The 27,736-nt window shown below is 44.9% G+C and overlaps 1 protein-coding gene across 4 annotated transcripts in view; it reads left to right on the top strand.

Annotated features, from left to right (window-relative positions):
- Nucleotides 1-27,736, top strand: part of CAPN15 (calpain 15) — a 160,811-nt gene that overhangs the window by 100,532 nt on the left and 32,543 nt on the right. For all 4 annotated transcript variants that reach the window (XM_058156985.1, XM_058156984.1, XM_058156986.1 and 1 more), the window contains one exon: nt 23,894-25,334. In XM_058156985.1, the coding sequence (XP_058012968.1) occupies nt 23,916-25,334 (1,419 nt within the window). In that variant the 5' untranslated portion in view covers nt 23,894-23,915. The remainder of the gene's footprint in view (nt 1-23,893; nt 25,335-27,736) is intronic.

Consider the following 27,736-nt stretch of genomic DNA (forward strand, 5'->3'; position numbering starts at 1 on the left):
GGAAGGGCCTTCTCTGTGGGGGCTCCCGCCCTCTGGAACGAGCTCCCCCCAGGACTCCGTCAACTTCCGGACCTTCGAACCTTCCGTCGCGAGCTCAAGACACATTTATTCGTCTGTGCAGGACTGGCTTAGATTTTAAATTTTACAGGGGTTTTAAATTGATTTTAATATTTATATTTCTATTTTTAATAATAGGGCATTGGAATAAGTTTTTTACAGATTATTTTAATTTTGTATATTGATGTTTTATATGCCTGTGAACCGCCCTGAGTCCTTTGGGAGATAGGGCGGTATATAAATTTAAATAATAAATAAATAAAATAAATAAATTAAGGGGATCTGGCTTCCCCGTGGACTTTGCCTGTCAGAAGGTCGCAAAAGGGAATTGCATGACCCCCAGGACACTGCAACCATCATAAATATGAGCCAATTGCCAAGCGTCCGAATTCTGATCACGTGATCACGGGAATGCTGCAATGGTCATAAGTGTGAACGATGGCCATAAGTCACTTTTCTCAATGCTGTTGTAACTTGGACCTGTCACTAAATGAACGGTTGTAAGTCGAGGACTACCTGTACAGTGACTCATTTCTATTCCAGGACATATTTCAGTTTGTAAGTAATCTCTGATTTTGCCATTTCTCGCTTGGGTCAGAGATCAGGGACTGGCCGCTGGCGATGTTTCCTCCCCTTTAATCTCTGGCTTGACTGCCCATGTTTTCTCATATTGCCGTGAGCTGCCTAGAGTAGCCCCATGGAGAGATAGGGGGCAAATAAAGTGAACCGATAAATCAAGATTTTGCACATCAGCCTGTTTCCCATGGGCATGGGATTGTGGGAGTCGAGATTCAAAGGATCTGGAGATCACCAGGTTTGATGGGAGATGATATTTTCTCCCTTCATCTTCTCTTGTCAATTTAGGAAAAGGTCTTTTTGAGTAAGCAGGAATCCTTCCTTCCTTCCTTCCCTCCCTCCCTCACTTCCCTCTTCCTTCCTTCCCTCCCTCCCTCCTTTCTTTCCACCCTTCCTTCCTTCCTTTCCTCTTCCTTCCTTCCCTTCCCTTTTTTCTCCTTTCTTCCTTCCCTCCTCCCTCCCTCCCTCCCTTCCCTCTTCCTTCTTTCCTTTTTTCCTTCTTTCCTTCCTTCCTTCCTTCCTTCCTTCCTTCCTTCCTTCCTTCCTTCCTTCCTTCCTTCGTTTCTTCCTTCCTAGCATTTTTATTGGTCTTTTGAACGTCTGTTTCCTTGCAACTTTAATTGCCTTTGCAGAGTTGCAAAAGTTTTCTTCCTCTGGCATCAAGCGCCTGTTTGAGTTTTTTTAACACTGTTCCCAGGGTGCGTGAGAATTTCTTTCAAATTTCTTTTGTACTTCTTCTATTGCTGAAGCGTAGCAAAGGCTTTGGTGCAGTTCCCGTTTTCTGTTAGCGTAGCTTTTCATCACTAAAGCCTGCTTGCCTGTCTTTGCACCCCGATCTGAAAAAGCCTCTCAAAGTCCTGGAAGAAAAGTTTCTTTAAATCTCTCCCGTTGGGACTTAATTGCAGCAAAGGAAGCTATAAATTCCCAGAGAAAAGAGTACTCTAGCAAAAGAAAGCAAATACCTTTGTGCCACCACTATCCAAATAAGAGCTGAGCATACTCCACTTCTGAGAATATTTTATTTATTTATTTATTTATTTATTTATTTATTTATTTATTTATTTATTTATTTGTCGAACATGTATAAGATAACAGATAACAGATATAAGTATAAACATGAATATGAACACAGGAAATGGTTACGAATAAATGGAGACAGTAGGACAAGGACGAAAGGCCTGCTGGTGCGCTTATGCACCCTCTGTTGTGCCTCGTCCCCTTTCCCCGCAGCCGGGCCCATCTTATCTGCTTCCGAACGCTGAGGAATGTCCTAGCATGCCTCCCGGCCCCAGCCCTGGCTCCATGCCCAGACAGGCCGAGGAGGAAGAAGTACCTCCAGCCCCCAGCTCTGGCTCCATGCCCAGGCAAACGGAGCAACTAGACCCCTCCCCCTCCCCCACAGCATGTGAACCTGAGGAAGGTCAATTACCAACAGCTGCAGACTGGAGTGACCCTCGCTTCAGGAGAATTGATAGGCGGCGGCAACAGAAGGAAGGGAGGGGCAGGCCTGGATAAATGCTGAGTCATGGAGCCACACCTCATGGCCTATATAAAGGATCTGCTTTCTGGCATTCTCTGAGTCAGGCAAAGTTTACTTTATCTTGCTGAAGTCACTTTCTGGTCTCCTGCCTGCCTTGAGAATTTTGCTAGGACTTTGGCAGAGCTGCAGAGGCACGCCTGATTCGGATTTCCCTGACCCGGCCGTCAGCGGAGGAGTAGGACACGACACCCTCCCTTACAGACCTCTTAGGAATAAGGTGAGGTCCACAGTAGACAGTCTAAGGTTAAAGTTTTGGGGGTTTGAGGATGTAACCACAGAATCAGGTAATGCATTCCAGGCATTGACCACTCTTGTTGCTGAAGTCGTATTTTCTGCAATCGAGTTTGGAGCGGTTTACTTTAAGTTTGTATCTATTGTGTGCTCGTATATTATTGCAGTGGAAGTAGTCACTGACAGGTAGGACATTGTAGCAGACAATTTTGTGTACTACACTTAGGTCGGATGGAAGGCGGCAGAGTTCTGAGTTGTCTAAGCCCAAAATTTCAAGCCTGGTGGCATAAGGTATTTTGTTGCGAGCAGAGGAGTGGAGAACTCTTCTCGTGAAATAACTCTGGACTTGCTCAATTGTATTAATGTTCAATATGCAATACAGGTTCCAGACAGACAAGCTGTATTCGAGAATTGGTCTAGCACAGGTTTTGTACGTCCTAGCTTGCAGTAGTATATTACCGGAGAAGAAGCTTCGCAAGGTTAACAACTCTTAATGCCTTTTTGGCAATGCTGTTACAGTGGGCTCTGGCACTTAGATCGTTTGAGATGAGTACTCCAAGATCCTTGACAGAGTGAGGGCCATCTACGAGGTCATATCCCCCCAGCTTGTATTTGGTGTTCTGATTTTTTATTTTTTATTTTTGCCAGTGTGTAAGACAGAGCACTTGTTGGTTGAAATTTGGAGTTGCCAATTGTTTGATCATTCTGACCCAGAGTCAAGGTCTCTTTGTAGGGTAGCAGCATTGTCGGTGGTGTTGAATAGTTTTACATCATCAGTGAAGAGAACGCAGTTGCTTGTGGTATGATTGCAAAGGTCGTTTATGTAAAGTGTAAAGAGTGTGGGTCCTAAAACGCTGCCTTGGGGGACACCGTTGTTAACAGGTGCAGGGTTTGACAGGGCACTCCCTATTTTGACTACGACAGTGATACGACAGTGGTGCAGTGGTGGGTTGCCCGCGGTTCGGACCGGTTCACAAGAACCGGTAGTAAAACCAGCAGGAGGCTCCACCCACTGACCCAGATGTCGTCATAGGTGATCGCGAGTGCGTGAGCACGATCCCGTTGCGAACTAGTAGTAAAAGTAACTAGAACCCACCTCTGCATTAGCGGGGCTGATCTCCAGGAAGGATGAGTCTGCCTGTAGAGACGAAGTGGAACGGTTGCTTTCATGATGTGAGACAATAACTTGGTCCTTAACACAAATAAGACCAAGGAGCTTATAGTGGACTATAGAAGGAATAGATCAGACATCCAGCCTTTCCTTATCAATGGAAACCGAGTAGAGCAAGTGGCCAGTTTTAAGTTTCTGGGTGTTATCATAAAAGAGGACCTGACCTGGGGCACTCACATTGCAGACCTGGTCAAAAAGGCCCAGCAGAGATTATACAACCTGAGACTTCTCAGGAAACAACAACTGAATGAAAAAATGCTGGTGACCTTCTACCGCTACACCATAGAGAATATTTTAACTTACTGCACCTGTGTATGGTTTGCCAATTGCACAGTGGCAGATAAGACAGCGCTCCAGAGCAGGGGTCTCCAACCTTGGCAATTTTAAGCCTGGTGGACTTCAGCTCCCAGAATTCCCCAGCCAGCTTTGCTGGCTGGGGAATTCTGGGAGTTGAAGTCCACCAGGCTTAAGGTTGCCAAGATTGGAGACCCCTGCTCCAGAGGGTCAATGTCATTGCCCAGAGGATCGTTGGTTGCCCTCTCCCCTCTTTGGAAGAGCATTTTTTTTTTGGGGGGGTGTCAATTTGTATTGATTTTTTTTTCTTGAAACCCCCCACCCCCCATATTCTATGAACAGAGTATTGGCCATATCATATACAACTTATCATATCCAAATACATTTTTCTTAGTTACAATTTCTGCCAAAATGTTCTTTTTCCGTATTTTTAATCGTATCTTAATGTTTCTATGCTTGTTTATATAAACCACATCTTCTTTCGCCCCTCAGGTTCTAATTTCTTCATTTTTACTGATATACATTCTCTTTTATTATTTTTTTTAGATAATAACAGTTTTTATCCTGATAAAAGTTCAAACATGTTCGGGGTTGCCTTTCTTCCATTTCATCTTTTTTGGTTTTACAGCAATCTTTCTTCTCTTTTTCTTTCCTCTCCCTCCCTTCTTTTATCCTTTCTATTTTCTTCCCTCCTCTCCTACTTCTGCTCTACTTCCCCTTTCTTTCTCCCCTTTTAGAAGAGCTTTGTGGCTCCCGCTGCTTTAAGAAAGTTCAAAACATACTTAAAGAGCCATCTCATCCTGGCCACCTTTTTTTTTTTTTTTGGAACTATTACCATCTGGCAGACGGTACAGGTCAATAAAAAACAAGGACAAATAGGCTGAGAAACAGCTTCTATCCCAGGGTAATATTGAATTCTATGGCATGGTGCAATATCGGGTTTTCAATTTCAGTTTACATTCTGTAAAGGATGTATATTTGTGTTTTTATTTTTATAGTTATAATGTACACTGAAGGCGGCATTTAATTTCATTGCACCATGTGCAGTGACAATAAACTAAAGTAAACTAAACTAAACTACTCATTGCCTGTTTGACAGGAACGCAGCTATCCACTTAAGCAGGGATCCGGAAATATCATCAACATTCTCTTCTCCTTTAAAAAGGGAAAAATAAATAAATCAAAAACACATTTTCTGTAATTAAACCGAGTGAAATCTGGTACCAGAAAAATCCTGGATACGTTTCCTGCAGGGCAATAATTTCAGTGTTTAGAACTGTCTTTTATTTGTAGTGGATTTTTTTTTAATTTATTTCTTTCGTTGCATTATGTTCTGATCTCCAGAATCTGGCTGCGCACAAAGCCAGTTTGTTCTATGTCTTAATAAATAGGGCATCTGCTAATATTTTATAATGGAATAGAAAGACCTAGTAATAGACAGCTGATGTCCAAAATTAAAAGTTATTTGGGATGGAGCATGGTTATTGCGTACGTCTCTCCTTAAAGCCCCTTCATTTCCATTTTACGTGTTGGCGAAAAAGCAAATATTGTGTCAGATCACAAAAGAAAAGAGTCTGAAATTTTTGGATTTCACAGTTTGTCAAGGATTTTTCACATTGGCAACTGAGGAACTTTCTGAAAATAAACGAGGACTAAATGTGTTGGCATGTTTGCCTTGCCAAAGAGAATGGTGTGCAAGTCATATTAATGACATGAATTTGAAATTTGCAAACTAGCAACTGTAAATGGCTAGTAATGTTTTACGAGGGAGCCTTGGGTGCCAAATTAATGCCAATCTGTTAAATTCCTAGGAACTCCTTTATTTATATAGCACATTTTCTATGGCCGCCCATCTCCCATTAATATACTCTGGGTGAGTATACAAACACAGTTGCACTTAAAATGGCACAACCAATCTTAAAACACACGGAAGGTGAAGCAAAACATAAAAGAAAAAAACAAAACTCTTAATCCCTGCCATTCAAATCCGAAAGACCGAAACTTGGCAAAGATTGACGGTGTTTATCTTCTTTGCCTAAATTCTTTGCTGTGGAATTCGAGAACAACCTCTCAACCTGTTTCCTGCTAACAATGGGTTTTTCGCTTTGTAGAATATTCAGACTGAATGTGTATTCCACTGTTTTGCAAGACCTCCGCGGTCATCTAATCCAGAGGTCTCCAACCTTGGCAACTTTAAGACTTGTGGACTTCAACTCCCAGAATTCCTCAGCCAGCTTTGCTGACTGAGGGATTCTGGGAGTTAAAGTCCACAAGTCTTAAAGTTGCCAAGGTTGGAGACCCCTGACCTAATCTAACCCTCTGCTCAAGCAGGAAACCACATATCATTTAAGACAAATGGTTGTCCAATCTCTTCTTAAAAACCATCCTTCCTTCCTTCCTTCCTTCCTTCCTTCCTTCCTTCCTTCCTTCTAAAAGCAAGCCCTTCCACTGATTAATTGTCCTCACTGTTAGGATGTCAGCGTTCCAGAAAAACCCCAACTCCAAGTAAAACTCTGAAGCAAGCATTTTTCAAAGTTCTATTTACTAGGATAGGTAAACTGGCACATCTGGGAAAACCCGAATCTGAGAGGTCCGGGTTTTCCCTCAGCAAATCAAAAATCCCCAAGAGCATCCTGTCACTCCTCAGTCAATCTCATGCTCCAATCACCAACCGTCCCATCTCGAGACAGCACTCAGACCACTCCTTCTGCAGATGCAGGATCGGCTTGACCTTGACCGACAGGAAGGATGCTATTATGTCTAAAGACAACCCCTCTACTAAATCCCCTCCTCCTACTTTCCCACACATGAGAAGGTGGCAGCACGGAAGCTTCCGGCCTAATATGGCTTCCAAAGCTGACAGGCGTCCCCCCCCGCCCTGGAGTTTCTTCTTAATTCCAGGTTGCTTCTCTCCTTGATTAGTTTCCATTCATCGTTTCTTGTCTTGCCTTCCTGGTGCTTTGGAAAATAGATTGACCTAGAATAACAGAGTAGGACAGTATCTTGGAGGTCTTCTAGTACAACTCCCTACTCAAGCAGGGGACCTTCTACCATTCCAAGTGACTGTCCAATCTCTTTTTAAAAACCTCCAGTGTTGGAGCACCTATAACTTTTATTTTATTATTTATTTATAATTACATTTGTATACCGCCCTTCTCCCGAAGGACTCAGGGCGGTTCACAGCCAGTTAAAAAATACAATAAATACAAATTAAAAACAGACTAAAATTTATATAAATAGTGGCCAAAATATTAAAACTAAACTAAACTACTCATTGCCTGTTTGACAGGAACGCAGCTATCCACTTAAGCAGGGATCCGGAAATATCATCAACATTCTCTTCTCCTTTAAAAAGGGAAAAATAAATAAATCAAAAACACATTTTCTGTAATTAAACCGAGTGAAATCTGGTACCAGAAAAATCCTGGATACGTTTCCTGCAGGGCAATAATTTCAGTGTTTAGAACTGTCTTTTATTTGTAGTGGATTTTTTTAAAATTTATTTCTTTCGTTGCATTATGTTCTGATCTCCAGAATCCGGCTGCGCACAAAGCCAGTTTGTTCTATGTCTTAATAAATAGGGCATCTGCTAATATTTTATAATGGAATAGAAAGACCTAGTAATAGATGTCCAAAATTAAAAGTTATTTGGGATGGAGCATGGTTATTGCGTACGTCTCTCCTTAAAGCTCCTTCATTTCCATTTTACGTGTTGGCGAAAAAGCAAATATTGTGTCAGATCACAAAAGAAAAGAGTCTGAAATTTTTGGATTTCACAGTTTGTCAAGGATTTTTCACATTGGCAACTGAGGAACTTTCTGAAAATAAACGAGGACTAAATGTGTTGGCATGTTTGCCTTGCCAAAGAGAATGGTGTGCAAGTCATATTAATGACATGAATTTGAAATTTGCAAACTAGCAACTGTAAATGGCTAGTAATGTTTTACAAGGGAGCCTTGGGTGCCAAATTAATGCCAATCTGTTAAATTCCTAGGAACTCCTTTATTTATATAGCACATTTTCTATGGCCGCCCATCTCCCATTAACCCGGCTCTGGGTGAGTATACAAACACAGTCGCACTTAAAATGGCACAACCAATCTTAAAACACACGGAAGGTGAAGCAAAACATAAAGAAAAAAACAAAACTCTTAATCCCTGCCATTCAAATCCGAAAGACCGAAACTTGGCAAAGATCGACCGTGCTTATCTTCTTTGCCTAAATTCTTTGCTGTGGAATTCGAGAACAACCTCTCAACCTGTTTCCTGCTAACAATGGGTTTTTCGCTTTGTAGAATATTCAGACTGAATGTGTATTCCACTGTTTTGCAAGACCTCCGCGGTCATCTAATCCAGAGGTCTCCAACCTTGGCAACTTTAAGACTTGTGGACTTCAACTCCCAGAATTCCTCAGCCAGCTTTGCTGACTGAGGGATTCTGGGAGTTAAAGTCCACAAGTCTTAAAGTTGCCAAGGTTGGAGACCCCTGACCTAATCTAACCCTCTGCTCAAGCAGGAAACCACATATCATTTCAGACAAATGGTTGTCCAATCTCTTCTTAAAAACCATCCTTCCTTCCTTCCTTCCTTCCTTCCTTCCTTCCTTCCTTCCTTCCTTCCTTCCTTCCTTCCTTCCTTCCTTCCTTCCTTCCTTCCTTCCTTCCTTCCTTCTAAAAGCAAGCCCTTCCACTGATTAATTGTCCTCACTGTTAGGATGTCAGCGTTCCAGAAAAACCCCAACTCCAAGTAAAACTCTGAAGCAAGCATTTTTCAAAGTTCTATTTACTAGGATAGGTAAACTGGCACATCTGGGAAAACCTGAATCTGAGAGGTCCGGGTTTCCCCTCAGCAAATCAAAAATCCCCAAGAGCATCCCCTCACTCCTCAGTCAATCTCATGCTCCAATCACCAACCGTCCCATCTCGAGACAGCACTCAGACCACTCCTTCTGCAGATGCAGGATCGGCTTGACCTTGACCGACAGGAAGGATGCTATTATGTCTAAAGACAACCCCTCTACTAAATCCCCTCCTCCTACTTTCCCACACATGAGAAGGTGGCAGCACGGAAGCTTCCGGCCTAATATGGCTTCCAAAGCTGACAGGCGTCCCCCCCCGCCCTGGAGTTTCTTCTTAATTCCAGGTTGCTTCTCTCCTTGATTAGTTTCCATTCATCGTTTCTTGTCTTGCCTTCCTGGTGCTTTGGAAAATAGATTGACCTAGAATAACAGAGTAGGACAGTATCTTGGAGGTCTTCTAGTACAACTCCCTACTCAAGCAGGGGACCTTCTACCATTCCAAGTGACTGTCCAATCTCTTCTTAAAAACCTCCAGTGTTGGAGCACCTATAACTTTTATTTTATTATTTATTTATAATTACATTTGTATACCGCCCTTCTCCCGAAGGACTCAGGGCGGTTCACAGCCAGTTAAAAAATACAATAAATACAAATTAAAAACAGACTAAAATTTATATAAATAGTGGCCAAAATATTAAAAACTAAACAATATAAAAACCAAAACCCCATTTAAAATTACTTATTCAGGCTAGCCCAGCTCGATGGAATAAAAGAGTCTTCAGCTCACGGCGGAAGGTCCGAAGGTCGGGGAGTTGGCGGAGCCCCGGAGGCAGCTCATTCCAGAGGGCAGGAGCCCCCACAGAGAAGGCCCTGCCCCTGGGGGTCGCCAGTCGACATTGTTTCACCGACGGCACCCCAAGGAGGCCCTCCCTGTGGGAGCGCACAGGTCGGTGGGAGGCTGTTTGTGGCAGTAGGCGGTCCCGTAAATAGCCCGGTCCTAAGCCATGGAGCGCTTTAAAGGTGGTTTTGGAGGCAAGCCGTTCCACTGCTTAATTGTCCTCTCTGTTAGGAAGTTTCTCCTTTAATTCCAAGTTGCTTCTCACCTTGATTAGTTTCCATCCATCGTTTCTTGTCTTCCTAGTGATTTGGAAAATAAGTTGACTTCCCCTTTCTTTGTGGCGGGCCCTCAAATACTGATTAATATTACACATAGCACTCCCTCCCGGTTTTTATTTTCTCCACCACAGTCTTTTGAAATAAAGTGGGGGGAAAAAGGGATTGGCCGAGACCCTCCCAGACAGTTGGCTGGGGATGGACTTCAGACCTTCCTGGTCCAGGTCCAACATAGTAAGGTAAATGTTCCCCTTGCACGTATGTGCTAGTTGTTCCCGACTCTAGGGGGCAGTGCTCATCTCCGTTTCAAAGCCAAAGAGCCAGCGCTGTCCAAAGATGTCTCTGTGGTCATGTGGCCGGCATGACTAGACACCAAAGGCGCATGGAACGTTGTTCCCTTCCCACCAAAGGTGGTCCCTATTTTTTTTACTTGCATTTTTTTACGTGCTTTCGAACTGCTAGGTTGGCAGAAGCTGGGACAAGTAATGGGAGCTCACCCCATGACGCGGCGCTAGGGATTCAAACTGCTGAACTGCCGACCTTTCAATCGACAAGCTCAGCATCTTAGCCACCAAGCCACCGCTCCAACATAACCACTAAAGATCTCCAGATCTCCTAGTTTCAGAGACTACAATACCATGGCACATTATGGGGGGGGGGGAGCAGATGCCTACCAGCCCAAACGACAGCATTGTTTTTCCAGTGTCATGGTTTTTCAATAACTGACTCATATTTTTCACAGCTGGGCCTTCCGCTTAGCTTTCTCCCCATCATGGCAGCTGTTCAGCAGTCCAGGAAAAGCTGAATTTAGCATGCCAAGCAAACTGGAAATCCTAATTTTATCGTTTTCCTCAGAATCTTAAGAATCATTCTTGGTTTTGATTCCTCGTTTCTTTGAAGCAACCTCGGTTTGAATACCAACTAAAACATCTTTATTTATGGGTTTATTTATTTATATTTCTTTTAGCAATGGCAGCATTTGGGAAAGGAGAGCAAGGGTTAATAAGACTGCAAGGCCCTTCTCTTGGCACTGGCATGCTGATTCATTCCTTTTTTATTTCTCCCCAGCCTCTCTAAAAGAGCAGGCTGTCCCCCCCGAACATGTGAGTTTGTTTAGCTCTGGTGATTCACCAGTGGTTTAGATTTATCTCAGATTTATGCAAAGCAAAGCTGCAGAAACCGGGCAGAAGAAGCTTTGAAATGCTCTGCGCCTCCTCCATCGCTGTCTCTTCTCCTTCATTAAGATGTAGTAGTAGGTAGTTGTTGTTGTTTTGGCACTGAGTTTAAGTTTAGTTCCTCTCCCGGAATTTGAGGGAAGTGGGGAAAAAAAAGAAAAAGGAATTCTGTACGATTAAAGATTGTATCACTGACAGGAAGTACGCTAAGGAATTTTTAGGAAAGCAGAACTTATTTTATGAAACGAAAAGTGGACAAAACAGCTTGGACAAACAAGGGAGAATATGGAAGATTTTTCCAGCTGTGCCCAACAAACTAACTAAACACTGCACTTTGGTGCCGAATATTTTTAGCCTCTGGTTTTCTAAATTCCTGCGCAAGAGAGCGTAATAGGGTGGCTACAGGAAGGAAACGTTGAGTGTCTAAAACGAGACAGACGTAGGAAAAGCTCACGTTTCATTCAGAAATCCTCAGATGGATGGATGTAGACCGGCTATGAATTGTGTTCTTTTCAAACTTCTGTTGCCTTGGTCTTCAAAAGAGTGATGTTGGAGATTTTGGCTGTGAATTTTAGCAAAGCTGAACTCCAGGAAAGCTGTTGGAATTATCAGTGGGACTCCAGGAAGCTTTGGAGACAACGTTTTTGCTCATGTACTGAGTAATCGTTACTGACAATACGTTGGGAGCTGATTTGTACTGGGAAACGACTGCTTGTGCGAATGGTCTATTTTTGTGAACAGTGCCAGTTGGGAATCCAAAGGAAAGTGTGAACTGGGCAATAGATGTCCTAATTTGCCATCACATAGCAATAGCACTTAGACTTATATACCACTTCACAGTGATTTTACAGCCCTCTCTAAGCGGTTTACAGAGTCAGCATATTGCCCCCCAACAATCTCGGTCCTCGTTTTACCAACCTCGGAAGGATGGAAGGCTGAGTCAACCTTGAGCCAATCAGGATCAAACTGCTGCCAGTATAGACTGCAATACTGAATTCTAACTACTGCGCAGCATGGATGGATGGATGGATGGAAGGAAGGAAGGAAGGAAGGAAGGAAGGAAGGAAGGACAGCAGTTGCTTCACAATGTTTTTACAGCCCTCTCTAAGCTGTTTACAGAGTCAGCCTATTGCCCCCCAACAATCTGGGTCCTCATTTTACCAACCTCAGAAGGATGGAAGGTTGAGTCAACCTTGAGCCAGTCAGGATCGAACTGCTGGCATTCGGCAGAGTTAGCCTGCAATTTGACTGCTGGGCCACCAGGGCTCCGTTCCCTTACGTTTAATGGTGTGGGAAAACATGGTGGAGTAATATGGAGTAGTGGAATACCTTCCGTAGGGATACATCTCATAGGCTTAAGTTGTTGGGAAGTAAGGCAGTTGTAGTTGCAAAGAAGGCTAGAAATTGCAGGTGATATTTAACGTAATTATAGAGTTGGAAAGGACTTCTAGTCTAACTCAAGCAGGAAACTCTATACCAGGGGTGTCAAACTCAATTTCATTGAGGGCCGCATCAGGACTGTGTTTGACCTTGGAGGCTGGGGTGAGCGTGGCCAGGATGGGTTTGACCAGCTCGACGTCACTCATATTGGGGGGCGCCTGGGATGGCCCAAGTGATCTGCCAGAGAAAACAGGCTCCTGAGCTCCATTTTCAGCCATGATGGCCTCCTGCAACCCTCTGCCAGCAAAAACAGAGCTCAAGTGGGCCGCGTGCAGCCCTCCCGAGCTCCATTTTCACTGGCGCAGGCACCGCGGGCCGGACCTGTGCTGTTTCCAGGGTGGCTCCGTGGGCCAGGTGTAAGCACCTGGCCAGCCAGATCCAGTCCCCAGGCCTTGAGTTTGACACCCCTGCTCTAGACCATTCTTGTGGTCCACCAGCAGCCTGCCCACGAAGTTCAGAAATAGGAGACACCAACCTAGAAACAATTGTAGCAACGTTGCTTTCCTACAAAGAGCCCAAGAGCCGTTGCTGCTCTTTTAAGCCTTATGGGAAGGACCAATCATCTCCTGGCCTTACTCCCAAGGTGTCCTTTTTGCTTTAGCTGCTCTTGCCTTCTGGCAGCTCTGTGCATGTGCGCACTAGGAACAGCCTCCTCCTGTTCCTCTGCCTCTCTGCTGCCCGCCTCTGGAGAGCATATGCACCAAGACAAATTCCTTGTATGTCCAATCACACTTGGCCAATAAAAAATTCTATTCTATTATTTTTGAACAATCATAATCCACATATTTGTTGTAGTATTTATCACAATAATATTAATAATATAATAACAATAATATTTAACATCATCTTCCTTAACAAGTCTTTGTTAAGAAATCTTCCTCTCCACATTAACATTTCCTCTTTTTATATCTCCTCCTTTCTAACTTCTATTGTCTAGCCATTGATAAAATACATCCCATTTCAAAAATTATCCAGTTTCTTCTTTATCCTTAATAGTGAGCATTAATCTATCAATTTCTGTGCATTCTAATATTTTCTTAATTACATTCCCCTCTGACGGAATCTCGTCATTTTTCCTAAGTGATGTTTATGTTTATTGCCTTCGCTTCATAAAAACCTGCGACATGCAACAGCATTTAGCTGGAAGGATTATACTGCGAGATGTTAGTGTTGGCAGAGCAAGACTGTGCGGCACTGTCACAAACATACACACACACACACACACACAGAGACACACACAACTTTTTGATTGTTTTATGAAGATATTACTAGTCTTAAGACCACAGCAAAGCTGTTTGTATTTGTAGCTTTGATTTTTGGGGACGTTAGCTTAGCTGGCAGACTCTCGTATCACTAGGGAAATAAAAGATGCAGAACAGAACAACAGTTGTGCCTACTTTGAAAAGAGTGGCAGTTTTTCTCTCTTCCCCATAATGTTGTGGCCCGCTGGCGGCCAGCAGAGCTAACAGCAGATTCGAACAGTGAGGAGTTTGGGGAGGAACATGGGCCAGTCCTGGAATCTGGGGAAGGCTCTGTTGAGGGCTCTGCGTCGGAGGCAGAGAGGAGGCCAGAGCCGTATGTCAGTTGTCAGCTGCCTTCGGAGTCAGATATCAGTGAGGCAGACGAACAGCTGGAGCCTGTTCCCAGTGTGCACATCCGCAGAGTTGCCAGTCGAAGGGAACAACTAAAGAACAAGGGTCGACTTGGGAGTAAGGCCACAGGTGGACAATGAATGGCCCCTTCCAGAGGGAATAAAAGAGGAGCGAAAGGGGAGTGGAGTTTGCAGGAGACAATTAGTTTGCTTAATTGGTTTGTGACTCTCAGAGATTTCTTGCCAAGTTTTGAAGATATCATCCTGGCAGCTCTCCAAGCCAGATAAGGTCTGTGACTGTAAATTTTCCCTTGAAAGACTTTGCGGGATGTGAGTGAGAGGAATTCACAGTAACTTAATAAAAAGGTTTTTTTTGTGGGGACGAGGAGTCTGCTTCATGCTCTTGGGAAGCCTAGGTCAGAACAAATAAATGTGATCCTCGACTTAACAACCACATTTGGGATCAGAATTTCCATTAGCTAAACGAGGCTGTTGTTAAGTGAATCAGGTCTCCAGTTTTACAACATTCTTCACCTTCTTTCATCCGTTGCCTGTTGGGGAGGTAGCAAACGATGATAACATGACTTAGGAACGCAAAAACTATTAAAAACTATTATTTGTTTATCCAAGCGGGACTGGCTTGATTTTTAAATTTTTAAATTTCTGAATTTTAATAATTTTAACTGGGGTATTTTATTATGGGTCTAATTCGACGGTTTTAATTTTCGGCCATTTATAAAATATGTATTTTAATTGTTGTTTTAATTTGTACACTGTATTGTTTTAATTTGGCTGTACACCGCCCTGAGTCCTTCGGGAGAAGGGCGGTATAAAAATCTAAATAAATAAATAATAAATCAATCAATCAATAAATAAATAAATAAATAAATAATTAATACATGCCGGTTGCCAAGCACCCAAATTTTGATCACATGATTGTGGGGATGTTGCCAAGATCATAAATCTGAGAATCTGTCGTGTCACTTTTTTTCAGTGCTGCTGTAAGTTTGAACGGTCCCTAAATGAATAGTTATAAGCTGGGGAGTACCTACCTATATAGTACTTGCTCCATAGGCCTGAATTCTACGGCTGTGTTGCAATCACACTGAATTTATTTATTTAATTTGTTGGGCTGCCTAAACAGCAATAGACTTACATATGGCTTCACAGTGCTTTACAGCCCTCTCTAAGTGGTTTACAGAGTCAGCCTATTTGCCCCCAACAATCTGGGTCCTCATTTTACCCACCTCGGAAGGATGGAAGGCTGAGTCAACCTTGAGCCCAGTGAGATTCGAACTGCCAAATTGCAGTCAGCAGAAGTAGCCCGCAGTACTGCACTCTAACCACTGCGCCACCACGGCTCATGCCTTAAGACAGAATACGACACAGCTTTAAAAACTTCACGAAAAACCAATCTAGGATCAATGCGGAATGCATAGAAATTAAAGCTAGAACTTAAACATAGGCTCACAAGATGGGCCAGCTATCTTTGTAGAAAACATTTTGTCTACCTTTTTATTTATGGTCTTGCCTTCGTGATTAATTTTTGTGGGGTGTAAAAATTGTCAGAGGTTACTATTGTGGGGGTAACTATGTGAGTATGGAATTAATAGTGTGCTTACCAAGAGGCAGTGTAGCATAATGGTTAAGGTATTGATGGGATTTGCATCGGGAAGACCCAGGTTGACCTTCAGTTTTGAATTTCTCTGGGTGGCTTTAGTCCAGGGGTCTCAAAAACTTGGTGACTTTAAGACTTGTGGACTCCAACTCTGTGAATTCCAGAGCCAGCCATGCTGGGAGCTGAAGTCCACAAACCTTAAAGTTGCCAAGTGTGGAGAATTAAGTTAGTCCAATTATTGTCTCTCAACAAATACACACACATCCCCAAGCCTATAAACCCCCACACAATCTATCTATTTATATCTATCTATCTATCTATCTATCTATCTATCTATCTATCTATCTATCTATCTATCTATCCATCCATCCATCCATCCATCCATCTATCTATCATTATCTACTATCATCTATATCTATCTATAACTATCTACTATCTATCTGTTTATCATCTATCTTCTATCTATCTGTCTGTCTGTCTGTCTGTCTGTCTGTCTGTCTGTCTGTCTGTCTGTCTGTCTATCTATCTATCTATCTATCTATCTATCTATCTATCTATCTATCTATCTATCTAATCTAATCTATCCCAAGCCTACATTATATATAAAAGCTCTCCAGAGGCATTACGGCTACAGCTCTGAGACTTCTGTTGAACATCCTGGTCAATTATTTCTTGTGGAAAACTTTTTTACTTATTGTGGAAAACTCTGGTGAATGCGTAGCTCAGACCTCGTTAAGCTAAAGATTAGGATCATCGGGAGCTTGCTCTCTTGACCCCAGCTCTGCAAATATCCACAATCACATTTTGGAGAACCCTTGAATAAGCCATGTAACGACACGTCTATGATAACCAGGATGTGGGATAGACATCAGAGGAGTCATGAGGCTGAGGAGAGGTTGGCCTGCCTAATTTGGAGCCCATCACATTGCCAGTTTTGAGAACAGCCTCTCCTCCTCTTTGTGGTTTCAAAGCTAATGGTTGCAGAATGTTAGGCTTTCATCAGCGGGTTGTTTGATGTCTGTCGTTTCTTGCTAATTACGATTGGCATCATCGAGGCATGTTGATCTGATAAAGAGAAGCAAGGAAATCGCTGATTACCAGCAGGAAGATCTCAGCAGATATTGGTTCAGTAGACCTATAATCTGGCCTTTATGGCTAGCTTGCCCTCGGACGTCTTGGGTTTCTTAAGCCTTCTGGTGGCCGTAGCTTGACTGAGCTCCTGGTAGAAGAAGACCTTCCAGGACTAAGTGGAAGAGTGGAGTGTGGATGGCCAAGAGATCTCCCCACTTCCCATTCCTTCTCTGATGTAGTCAGACAGGTTGCGTGTGGCAGGCGGCAAGATCTTGTAACTAGGCCAGCAGCACCTTGGGGTTTGAAAGCAATTGAGCAACGAGATGAGAAGGTAGAGAGAAGAGGTCCTTTAGAAAACAGCAGAGAGGGGAGACAAGGGAAAAGAAGCCCATTTGGTCTAATGGCGAAGGCACCAAGCTTAGAAACCAGGAGGTAGTGAATTCTAGTCCCACCTTAGGCATGAAAGTCAGCTGGGTGACTTTGGGCCAATCACCAGGAGACTGGGAGTTCTAATCCCACTTTAGATATGAAGGTTGGATAACTTTGGGCCAATCATCACTGTGACTGTTGTAGTCCCGCCTTAGACATGAAAGTCTGTTGAGTGACTTTACGCCAATCTCTCTCTCTCCCTCCCTCCCTCCCTCCCTCTCTCTTCTCTCCTCTTTTTCTCTTTCTCTTCTCTCCCTTCTCTCTCTCTCTCTTCTCTCCTCTTTTTCTCTCTCTCTTTCTCTTTCTCTCTCTCTTCTAGCTCTCTCTCTCTCTCTCTTTCTCTGTCTCCTCTCTCTCTCTTCTCTCTCTCTCTCTCTCTCTCCCTTTTCCCCTCCCCACTCACCTCACAGGGTTGTTGTTGAGAAAATAGGAGATGGAAAGTATGTTGGGTGTGTTTGCCACATTGAGTTATTTGTAGAAATGATAAAGTGGAATACACAGAAATAAATAAACATTTTTTTAAAAAAGGCAGGAAGAAGGATGGAGAGAAGGGAATTGGGGTTGAAGGTTGACATCAAGAAGCTAGTGGGCAAGGTCACACCAGGTCTTCCCCAACTTCCCTGCCTTTTATTTTTGGGAGCAGGAAAGGATTTTCCTACCGCTTTACCTCAGCTCCCCCATAAACAAATCAAATTAAGATTCTTGCCTCCTCACCCTGAAACATGAGTAGAAACGTACAGCTTTCCAGAAAGTTGTGGAACTACAACTCCTCGTAGTTCTTACCAATATAGCCAGTGACACGGTATGTTGAGAGTTGCAGTTCAACAACATCTTTGAGGAGGAGGCAGAGACTCACTTTGTGCATCCCTATTTACACAGTTCTGGATCCTGAAGTTTATTCTAAACTTGAAAGTTGTCGGACGTCAGCAGGAAACAGTGTGAAGTTGTCCCTGTTTAGGGCACTTGGAGCTTTAGAAAGTCATGACACAGTGGCCAGAAGCAGGCCAGGTAGAAGAGATAACGAGGCCTCCGTCCCCTGACTCTTTCCCCCCCCAGGCCATGCCTTCAGACCCAGCTGATAGTAATCAGGCATGGTTGGACCCTAGGTTTCGTAGGCAGGAGAGGAGGGAACAACAGAAGCAGGAGTGGGGCAGGCCTAGGAAGTGCTGAGTCATGGAGCCACACCCCAGAGGATATAAAGGCAGTGAGCACTGCTGTGTCTCTTCATACCGGCAAATCAACTGATTAACTGAGAGCTGAAGTGACTCACCAGCGTCGAGGGAGATATCAGAGAACTTGGCAGACGTTCGCTATTCTGCTGCCAGAGCTCATAGTGCCGGTTTAATAAGCCATCACTCGGACGGAGGCGAAGGAGGACAGAACAGTGCTTTTCCAAAAAGCAACTGACTTTTTTCTTTTTTTTCTTAGAACATCATCTTAGAACAGGGGTCGGCAACCTTAAACACTCAAAGAGCCACAAAGGTCCTAACCGGAAGCCCCCCATTCAGTTCTGGAGCTGACTGGAAGTCGATTCCCCCACCATAGAGTCTCCTCCTAGTGCGGCTTCCTTTTTCCTTTATCTGTCCTAACTGAAAGCCTTATTGATTGTGGAGCCGACCAGTAACGGAGCCACAGCAGAGGGATGAAAGAGCCACATGCAGCTCCAGAGCTGTGGGTTGCTGACCCCTGTCTTAGAAGCTTCTTTAGTTCTTCAGATGGATCCTACATCCATCTTCCCTACCTCAGCTGTGGGTCCAGTTCTGCTAGATCTCATCTTGTGAATTTCTTGGTGTGCTCTCCGAGCTCGGTGGTTTTCTTGTAGATGTTTCATTACCCAATTAGGTAACATCATCAGAGCATTGATGATGCTATCTAGTTGAGAAATGTCTTCAGAAGCGAGACGTTTTCAAAGGAAAACCAAAACCAAAACCCAAGAAAATCCAGTTGTCTTTTGGAGCAAAGCACCTTTGGGACAAACCATGACCTGGATGATGGATGGATCTCCATAGACACTTGAGTTGTGTGGATTGTTGTTGTGATGTTGAAGAAGTCAATCTCCTACCTTTCTGTGCTCTGCTAGAGAAAATAATTCGATCTGGTGTTCTCGTGTGCATGTAGAATAAGGTAAAGGTTCCCCTCACACATATGTGCTAGTCGTTTCTGACTCTAGAGGGCGGTGCTCATCTCCGGTTCAAAGCCGAAGAGCTGGCGCTGTCCAAAAACGTCTCCGTGGTCATGTGGCCGGCATGACTCAACGCCAAAGGCGCACGGAACGCTGTGACCTTCCCACCAAAGGTGGTCCCTATTTTTCTACTTGCATTTTTTACATGCTTTCAAACTGCTAGGTTGGCAGAAGCTGGGACAAGTAACGGGAGCTCACCCCGTTAGGCGGCACTAGGGATTTGAACCGCTGAACTGCCAACCTTTCGGTTGACAAGCTCAGCGTCTTAGCCGCTGAGCCACCGCGTAGAATACAGCTCAGCAATTGACAGTCCCTGGGTTAAATCTGCCCAGAAAATCAAGCCATTAGCCCAAGAGCGGGCTATTAATTTTCCCAAACGGACCCCATGAGAAACTGGGACTGTTGTGGAGAATCAAAGCAATATAAATCAAAATAATAAATAAATAAATAGGACCAATGCATGTGTGTAGGCAAGCACAGACGCACATAAATAAATTGGGGAGTGGGGGGTAGCAGTCACCTTCTCAATAATCCCTGTCTGGTGCATGTCCTCACATGCAACGGATCAGGACAGCCAAAGGGCAGGATGTGGCCGGAAAGACCATAAAAAGCCCAGGTCTGTGTTAGACAGTTAATTGCAACCTTTCCCTTATTTTCTCAAATTGCTGGGATGGCAGGTGATGGTAGCGTTTGCTTCTTTTCTCCACATTTTTTTCCATTCTTCTTATTATTATTATTATTTCTCTCTCCTCTGCAAGCGCACAGAAATAACGGTAAGAGTTTTATAGGTTGCCATCTTTCATGGGGAGCACAATGGAAATTAGGTGTCATTCCTTGCTTTTATGGTGGTTTAATCTGCTAGGTAATTTTCCTTTTTTTAAAAAAAAAGAAATAATCAATGCATTCGGCGATCGTACACACATTTTATAAACACCATTTGGAAATGTCCAGGGAAAATTTTAATCTTAAAATAATTAAATCAGCGATTCTCGAAATGCGTTCCGTGCACCGCGCTGGTTTGCAAAGGCTCGTATGTTGGTCTCGCATTCATGGGCCACAAACCTGCTTCTGCCTTCAACACCCACTTCCCCACATGCGCTGACAGGTGTGAGAGCCCATTGATCACCTTAGCCCTCACCTGCCCACATTCCCCATGAGTCCAACTCTCCAGATCCCTATTCAGAAATAGACTTACGTAGCAGAAGGCTTCCAGAATAATAGCTCAGCTAGATTACAGCCTTTGTTGCAAAGAAGCATATCATCGTCACCTAGGCAGAAATAATTTGCCTTTTGCAAGCTTAATAGAATAGAAAATTGGAATGGAATGGAACGGAACGGAATGCAATAGCAATAGCACTTAGACTTATATACCACTTTACACTGCTTTACAGCCCTCTCTTAAGTGCTTTACAGAGTCAGCCTATTTGCCCCCAACAATCTGGGTCCTCATTTTACCCACCTCGGAAGGATGGAAGGCTGAGTCAACCTTGAGCCTGGTGAGATTTGAACTGTCAAATTGCAGGCAGCCGGCAGGCAGCAGAAGGAGCCCGCAGTGCTGCACTCTAACCACTGTGCCACCGTGGTGAATAGAATAGAACAGAACAGAACAGAACAGAACAGAACAGAACAGAACAGAATAGAATGAAATTAGGAAAGAATAGAATAGAAATAGTAGAATGGAATGGAATGGAATGGAATGGAATGGAATGGAATGGAATGGAATGGAATGGAATGGAATAGAATGAAATTAGGAAAGAATAGAATAGAACAGAATAGAATAGAACAGAACAGAACAGAATAGAATAGAATGAAATTAGGAAAGAATAGAATAGAATAGAATAGAATAGAATAGAATAGAATAGAATAGAATAGAATAGAATAGAATAGAATAGAATAGAATAGAAATAGTAGAATGGAATGGAACGGAACAGAACAGAATAGAACAGAACAGAACAGAACAGAACAGAATAGAATAGAATAGAATAGAATAGAATAGAATAGAATAGAATAGAATAGAATAGAATGAAATTAGGAAAGAATAGAATAGAATAGAATAGAATAGAACAGAACAGAACAGAACAGAACAGAACAGAACAGAATAGAATAGAATGAAATTAGGAAAGAAATGAATAGAAATAGTAGAACGGAACGGAACGGAACGGAACGGAACGGAACGGAACGGAACGGAACGGAACGGAACGGAACGGAACGGAACGGAACGGAACGGAACGGAACAGAACAGAACAGAACAGAACAGAACAGAACAGAACAGAATAGAATGACACTAGGAAAGAATAGAATAGAATAGCTGGAAGGGACCTTGGAGGTCTTCTAGTTCAACTCTCTACTCAAGCAGGAGACCTTACACCATTTCAGACAAGTGGCCATCCACTCTCTTCTTAAAAACCTCCAGTGATGGAACGCCCACGATTTCTGGAGACAAAGCTGTTCCACTGGTTAATTGTCCTCCCTGTTAGGAATTTTTAATTCCTTAATTCCAGGTTGCTTCTCTCCTTGATTAGTTTCCATCCTGCTATCATGTCTCCCCCCCCCCACCCCTTCTTATCTCTAGACTGGCCATATCCAAATCCTGCAACTGTTCTTCATGTTTTAGTCTCCAAGCCTTGAATCATCTTAAAATACTTGAAAAAAGTTGTTTTTTTTAAAAAAAAAGTTATAATCTGTAAAGTGCAGAATTTAAACTCTAGACTTCTTCCCTGTCCAGGTTGTTTAAAGCTGCCGGTTGGCTTGCTGCCTTTCATGTCCTCAGATAAATGTCCTCTTTAAGCCTCAGAATTGCAGGTTGTTGCCTCGCCAGATTTAGCGCTTAAAGGTAAAGGTTCCCCTAGCACATATGTGCTAGTCGTTCCCGACTCTAGGGGGCAGTGCTCATCTCGGTTTGAAAGCCGAAGACCCAGCGCTGTCCAAAGACGTCTCCGTGGTCATGTGGCCGTCATGACTCAATGCCCAAAGTGCACGGAACGCTGTTCCCTTCCCACCAAAGGTGGTCCCTATTTTTCTACTTGCATTTTTTACCTGCTTTTGAACTGCTAGGTTGGCAGAAGCTGGGACAAGCAACAGGAGCTCACCCCGTTACGCGGCACTTGGGATTCGAACTGCCGACCTTTCGATCGACAAGCTCAGCATCTCAGCCACCGAGCCACCGCATCCCATTAGATTTAGCACTTAACAAGCCCTAAAATTCTGAAGACTAGCAATAGTGAACCCGTCTCGAGAGCCGTTTCTAGCTATGACTACCTGGGTGCTGGGCCACTGGGACTTGTGGATCTTGCACAAGCAACCCAGAAAGTCTGAATAAGAAACCCAAGGCTGAATAATTTATGCACGGTTTTTCTAGAGCATCCCTTCACTCCTGAAGGATAATAAAAGGATTTTGCTGATTGGAGTTTGATTAATAATATCTTCCTGGTTTTTGCCCTGATCAAGCAAATGCCCTTGAAAAGCCTCCGAGTGGAATGTGAGGACTATTTCCTCTTGATTCCAGAGGTGCCGCCGGTGGGATGTCTTTCATGGAAAAGGCATATGTCTGCAGCTCTTCCATCCATCCTTCCTTGACATGTCATGTCATGTCACGTGAGCCTATGAGTATAAATAGCAGATTCCCTCCCTCCCTCCCTCCCCCCCACCAGAAGAAGCTCCCTCTGGCAAAGGCATGTGTTGGGAAGAGGCAGTAGCTGAGTATGGAATAATCTGAATTGCATTCCAAAGAGCTATAGCCTTTCTTTGATCTTTATACATTATGAAGAGTAGTTTCTGGAGGCATCCTTTGTAAGGTTGGGCGATCTGGATTGGGAGGGTCTACGGCCACCTTGTATGATGAATGGGCGGAGTAGATCAGGTAAATGTTCTCCAATGGGGCTTGCCGGCTTGATTAGGGGTCTCCAACCTTGGCATAATAATCTATAATAATCTTGGCATAATAATCTATAAGGGGCGTGCATAAGAGCACAAGAGTGCCTACCGTTCCTGTCCTATTGTTTCTTTTCGTTATATCCAATTAATTTAGTTATTACATACTCATACTTATATATATACTTATATATTGTATAGTTATTTCATGCTTACGCTTATATATATTGTGTGACAAAATAAATAAATAAATACACTTTAAGACTTGTGGACGTCAACTCCCAGAGTTCCTCAGCCAGCAAAGCTGGGAGTTGAAGTCCACATGTCTTAAAGTTTGTAAGGGTTGAGACGCCTGGGCTAGAGGGTGTGAACTTGCTAGCTGGATGTCCTTGCAAGACCTTCAGCCTCCTCCTGAAATTGGAATTGTTTTGAGCCACCATGCCTGGAGAAAAGGATGTTCTTCATGTAGAAGAACTTCATCCAGATTGTCCTTTCCCTGCTTTCTTGGACGAGTTTTTCCTTGGCAAGCCATCCGCAATAGGCCATTCAGCTTGTTTCCAAAAGACAAGTTGTTGGATTTGCTAATCCACAACTTCATCTCTTGTGGACTTGCTAATCCACAACTTCATAGGACAAGCTGGCTCCTCCTCCTGTGGTGTTATAAGCCTTGAGACTGATGTTTTGGAGAACATATCCTCTGTGTCCTCTAACGGCCCTCTCCCTCCTTCTTCTCTTTCAGCCACACCCACTCTTCTGGTTCTATGGCCACTGTGCGGGAATGGTCTTGCACCCGCTGTACTTTCCTGAACCCCGTCGGACAGCGCCAATGCTCCATCTGCGAGGCCCCCCGCCAGAAGCCCGACCTCAATCACATCTTGCGCCTGAGCGTGGAAGAGCAGAAGTGGGCCTGCGCCCGATGCACCTTCAGGAACTTTGTGGGCAAAGAGGCCTGCGAGGTTTGCGGCTTCACCCCCGAACCCGGCCCGGGGGGCTCCCCTCTGCCAATCCTCAATGGGGTCCTGCCAAAACCCACCGTCCTAGTAGAACCCAAAGCCAGTTGCAAGGAGGAGATGCCCCAGATGGAGAGCCCCGTTGAGGATTCGGGCGGGAAGAGCCCCGAAGAGGCAGAGCTGGAGGAGGGCTGGGCCTGCCAACGCTGCACCCTCCACAACACCCCTGTCGCGAATTCCTGCTCGGCCTGTGGGGGTCCCCGCAAGCTCTCCCTGCCCAAGATCCCTCCAGAGGCGCTGGTGGTCCCTGAAATCATCACTCCCGCTGGTTTCCAGATAGCTCCCGCCACCGAGACCCCAGAGGGCCACCCAGCCGCCAATCAAGGCACCGCCCTTGTGGAGGAAGAGAGCCAGAAGATGCCAGCCTTCAGCCTTTTCTCCCCGGGTCTCCAGAACAACCCCGTTCCTCGTAGCCGCCGAGAGGTGCCCCCCCAACTCCAGCCCCCAGCTCCTGAAGCTTCCCAACCGGCTTCCCCACCAACCCCCGTGCAGAAGGCCATTCGCTTCCAGGAAATGATGGCGACCAAGCGGCTAAGCGTGCTGGAGGAAGAGATGGATGTCAGCGTGCCGCCCTGGCAGTGCAGCACCTGTTCCCTGCTCAACACCTCGGGGAGTGAGGCCTGCGAGGCTTGCAGCAGCCAGAAGGGCAGTGACACTATCGACCTGACGGGGGACTCCGTTCGTTTTACACCTTGTGGGCCCTCCAGCCCCGACTTCACCACCTGGTCCTGTTCCAAGTGTACCTTGAAGAACCCTACCGCTTCCCAGAAGTGCAAAGCCTGCGGTTCCTCCAAACTGCACGGCTTCCAGGAACATAGCTTGCAGCCGGACCCGGCTCCCAAGTGCCCCGAATGCGGCTCGGACAAAGGCAGGTGTGCGGCTTGTGGTACCCGAGCTCCTTCCGCCCGCAAAGTAGCCCGTCTCTTCCCCTTGCAGCCCCCAGTCACCCCTGAGCTAGCCAGCCAGTGGGCGTGCCCTGCTTGCACACTCCTCAATGAGCTGAAGGCCAAGCACTGCCTCGCCTGCCACACTCCTCAAGTCTACATGGCACAGCGCAAGGGCATCAAGCCGCTACGGCGGCGCGAGAGCATGCACGTGGAGAAGCGGCGGCAGACGGACGAGGGGGAGGCCAAAGCCCTCTGGGAGAACATTGTCTCCTTCTGTCAAGAGGTGAGTTGACAGCCGGACTTCTTCTTTGTCAGAAGTCACTCCTAGCAGAGATCTGTTGAGACCCAGGCCCAAGTAGGTAGTAGGAAATTCAGCCAGTGTAAAAACTAACAAACTTTATTAGAACAGTTTAGAATTAATTCATTCTCAGCGTAGTTCAACTAAATTAAAGCAAATTCCTCCCTACACAATTTCTCAGTCCTATCACCAACCTTGATCCAATTAGGCAAACTGCCAAAGGCCTTTCTTGGCAAAAGTTGAGAAGATACCAATACAAAACAAATGCAACAAGACAAAGCTATCAACGTTGTTTTCCGACAAAAAGCGCAAATGCCGTTGCTGGTCTTTTAAGCCTTATGGGAGGGGCCAATCATCTCTTGGCCCTACTCCTGAGTCGTCCTCTTTGCTTGAGCTGCTCTTCCTTCTGGCAGCTCTTCTCATGCGTGCATTAGGAACAGGCTCCTCCTGTTCCTCTGCCTCACTACTGTCAGCCTCTGGAGGCTCCGGAGTCCACACCTCACTCCCAGATGCCCCTGGCCCCCACCTCTGCCTCTGACGCAAAGCCCTCATCCGGGCCTTCCCCAGCCTCCAGGACTGGCCCATGTTCTTCCTCAGCCTCATCGCTGTCTGACTCCATTGCCAGCTCCACAGGCTGCTGGTGGACCACAACAAGATCACTATTGTTCTTACACACGCAACTCTGGCTCGGTTACCTGTCCTGACATTGCCACACCCTCCAGAACACCACATAGAATTACTCCTGAGTAGTTTCCTTTAAAGGGCTATGATGTCTCAGCAATTAAAGACTTGTGGCCTGCCGGCGGCCAGTGGAACTGGCCGCAGAGTCGGACAGTGAGGAGGTTGGGGAGGAACATGGGCCAGTCCTGGGGGCTAGGAAAAGCTCAGACGAGGGCTCTGCATCAAAGGCAGAGAGGGAGCTAGACAGCAGTGAGACAGAAAAACAGCTGGAGCCTGTTCCCAGTGTGCGCATGCGCAAAGCTGCCAAAAGACAAGAACTAAGAAAGCAGGGTGGACTTGGAAGTAAAGCCACACCTGGGAGGTGATTGGCTCCTCCCATAGAAAACAAAAGAGGAGCGAATAGGGAGGGGGCTTTTGCAGGAAACAATTTGTTCGTTCGATCGTTTCAAGAGTGGGAAGATCTGTCCGTGAATCCCAGAGATTCTGTGCCAAGTTTTGCCTTACACTCTGTTTGGTAACTAGTTATCTGGCAGCTTTCCAAGTGAGATAAGGTTTGTGTTGATAGATATTCTTCTGAAAGACTGTTTGCCAAGCCTTGCTGACTGTGAATGAAAGGAATTCACAGTCGTGTAAATAAAAGGGCTTTTGCCGGGACCAAGACTCTGCTTCCTGTTTGTTAAGGAAGCCTAGGTCAGAACAAGACTCTGACAGCCTGGGCTCGAGACCCGAGCACCATGCAATGGGTGAGCTCCCGTCCCTTACTCCAGCTCCTGCCCACCTAGCAGTTCGAAAGCATTGCAAATGCAAGTAGATAAATAGGTACCACTTTCAGTGGGACGATAAGAGTGTTCCGTGTGCCTTTGGCAGCGTATATCCACGCTGGCCACATGACCGCAGAAATTGTTTTCAGAGAACTCTGGCTCCTTTGACCACAAGGGGCCTCTGATGGCTCAACAGACTAATGCAGTCTGTTATTAACACAGCTGCTTGCAATTACTGCAGGTTCTAGTCCCACCAGGCCCAAGGTTGACTCAGCCTTCCATCCTTTATAAGGTAGGTAAAATGAGGACCCAGATTGTTGAGGGGGGCAATAAGTTGACTTTGTATATAAATATACAAATAGGATGAAGACTATTGCTAACATAGTGTAAGCCGCCCTGAATCTTCGGAGAAGGGCGGGATATAAAAAAAAAAAAAAGATGACCGTGTTATTAAAGTTAAAAACTTCAGCGATTCACTGGCGCAACCGCCGCAAGAAAAGTTGTAAAATGGGGCAAAACCCACTTAGCAACAAAAATTAAGGGGGAACAATTGCGACGGTAAGTCAAGGATTAACCTGTATTTCCAACACGGTCACATTTGCATGGCCACCCCTCCCGCAGGGCCCCCAAAAAGTAGGAGTGAGTCCAAACACCTGGCTGGAAAAAAAAAGACTCCCAGTAACTTTTCATTTCAGACCCCCATAACTTTTCATTTCAGACCCACCACTGCTTTGAGGGCCTGTAAATAAAAGGACCCCCAAGCTCGACCGGATAGATGTTTCATGTCTCTGTCTTCGTCTCTGCCAGAAATAGCTTTTCAGAGCTAGCCTTCCTGCCAGCCTCTGACTGTTTTGGGAGAAGCCAGATCCCAGACTTATTAATAACTAACCGTACAGAAGCTGTAATGATCAAGGGCTGTTTTATTTCTCTGCTTGCCTCTGGCAA

Source organism: Ahaetulla prasina, chromosome 14, assembly GCF_028640845.1.
Source record: "Ahaetulla prasina isolate Xishuangbanna chromosome 14, ASM2864084v1, whole genome shotgun sequence".
Lineage (NCBI taxonomy): Eukaryota > Metazoa > Chordata > Lepidosauria > Squamata > Colubridae > Ahaetulla > Ahaetulla prasina.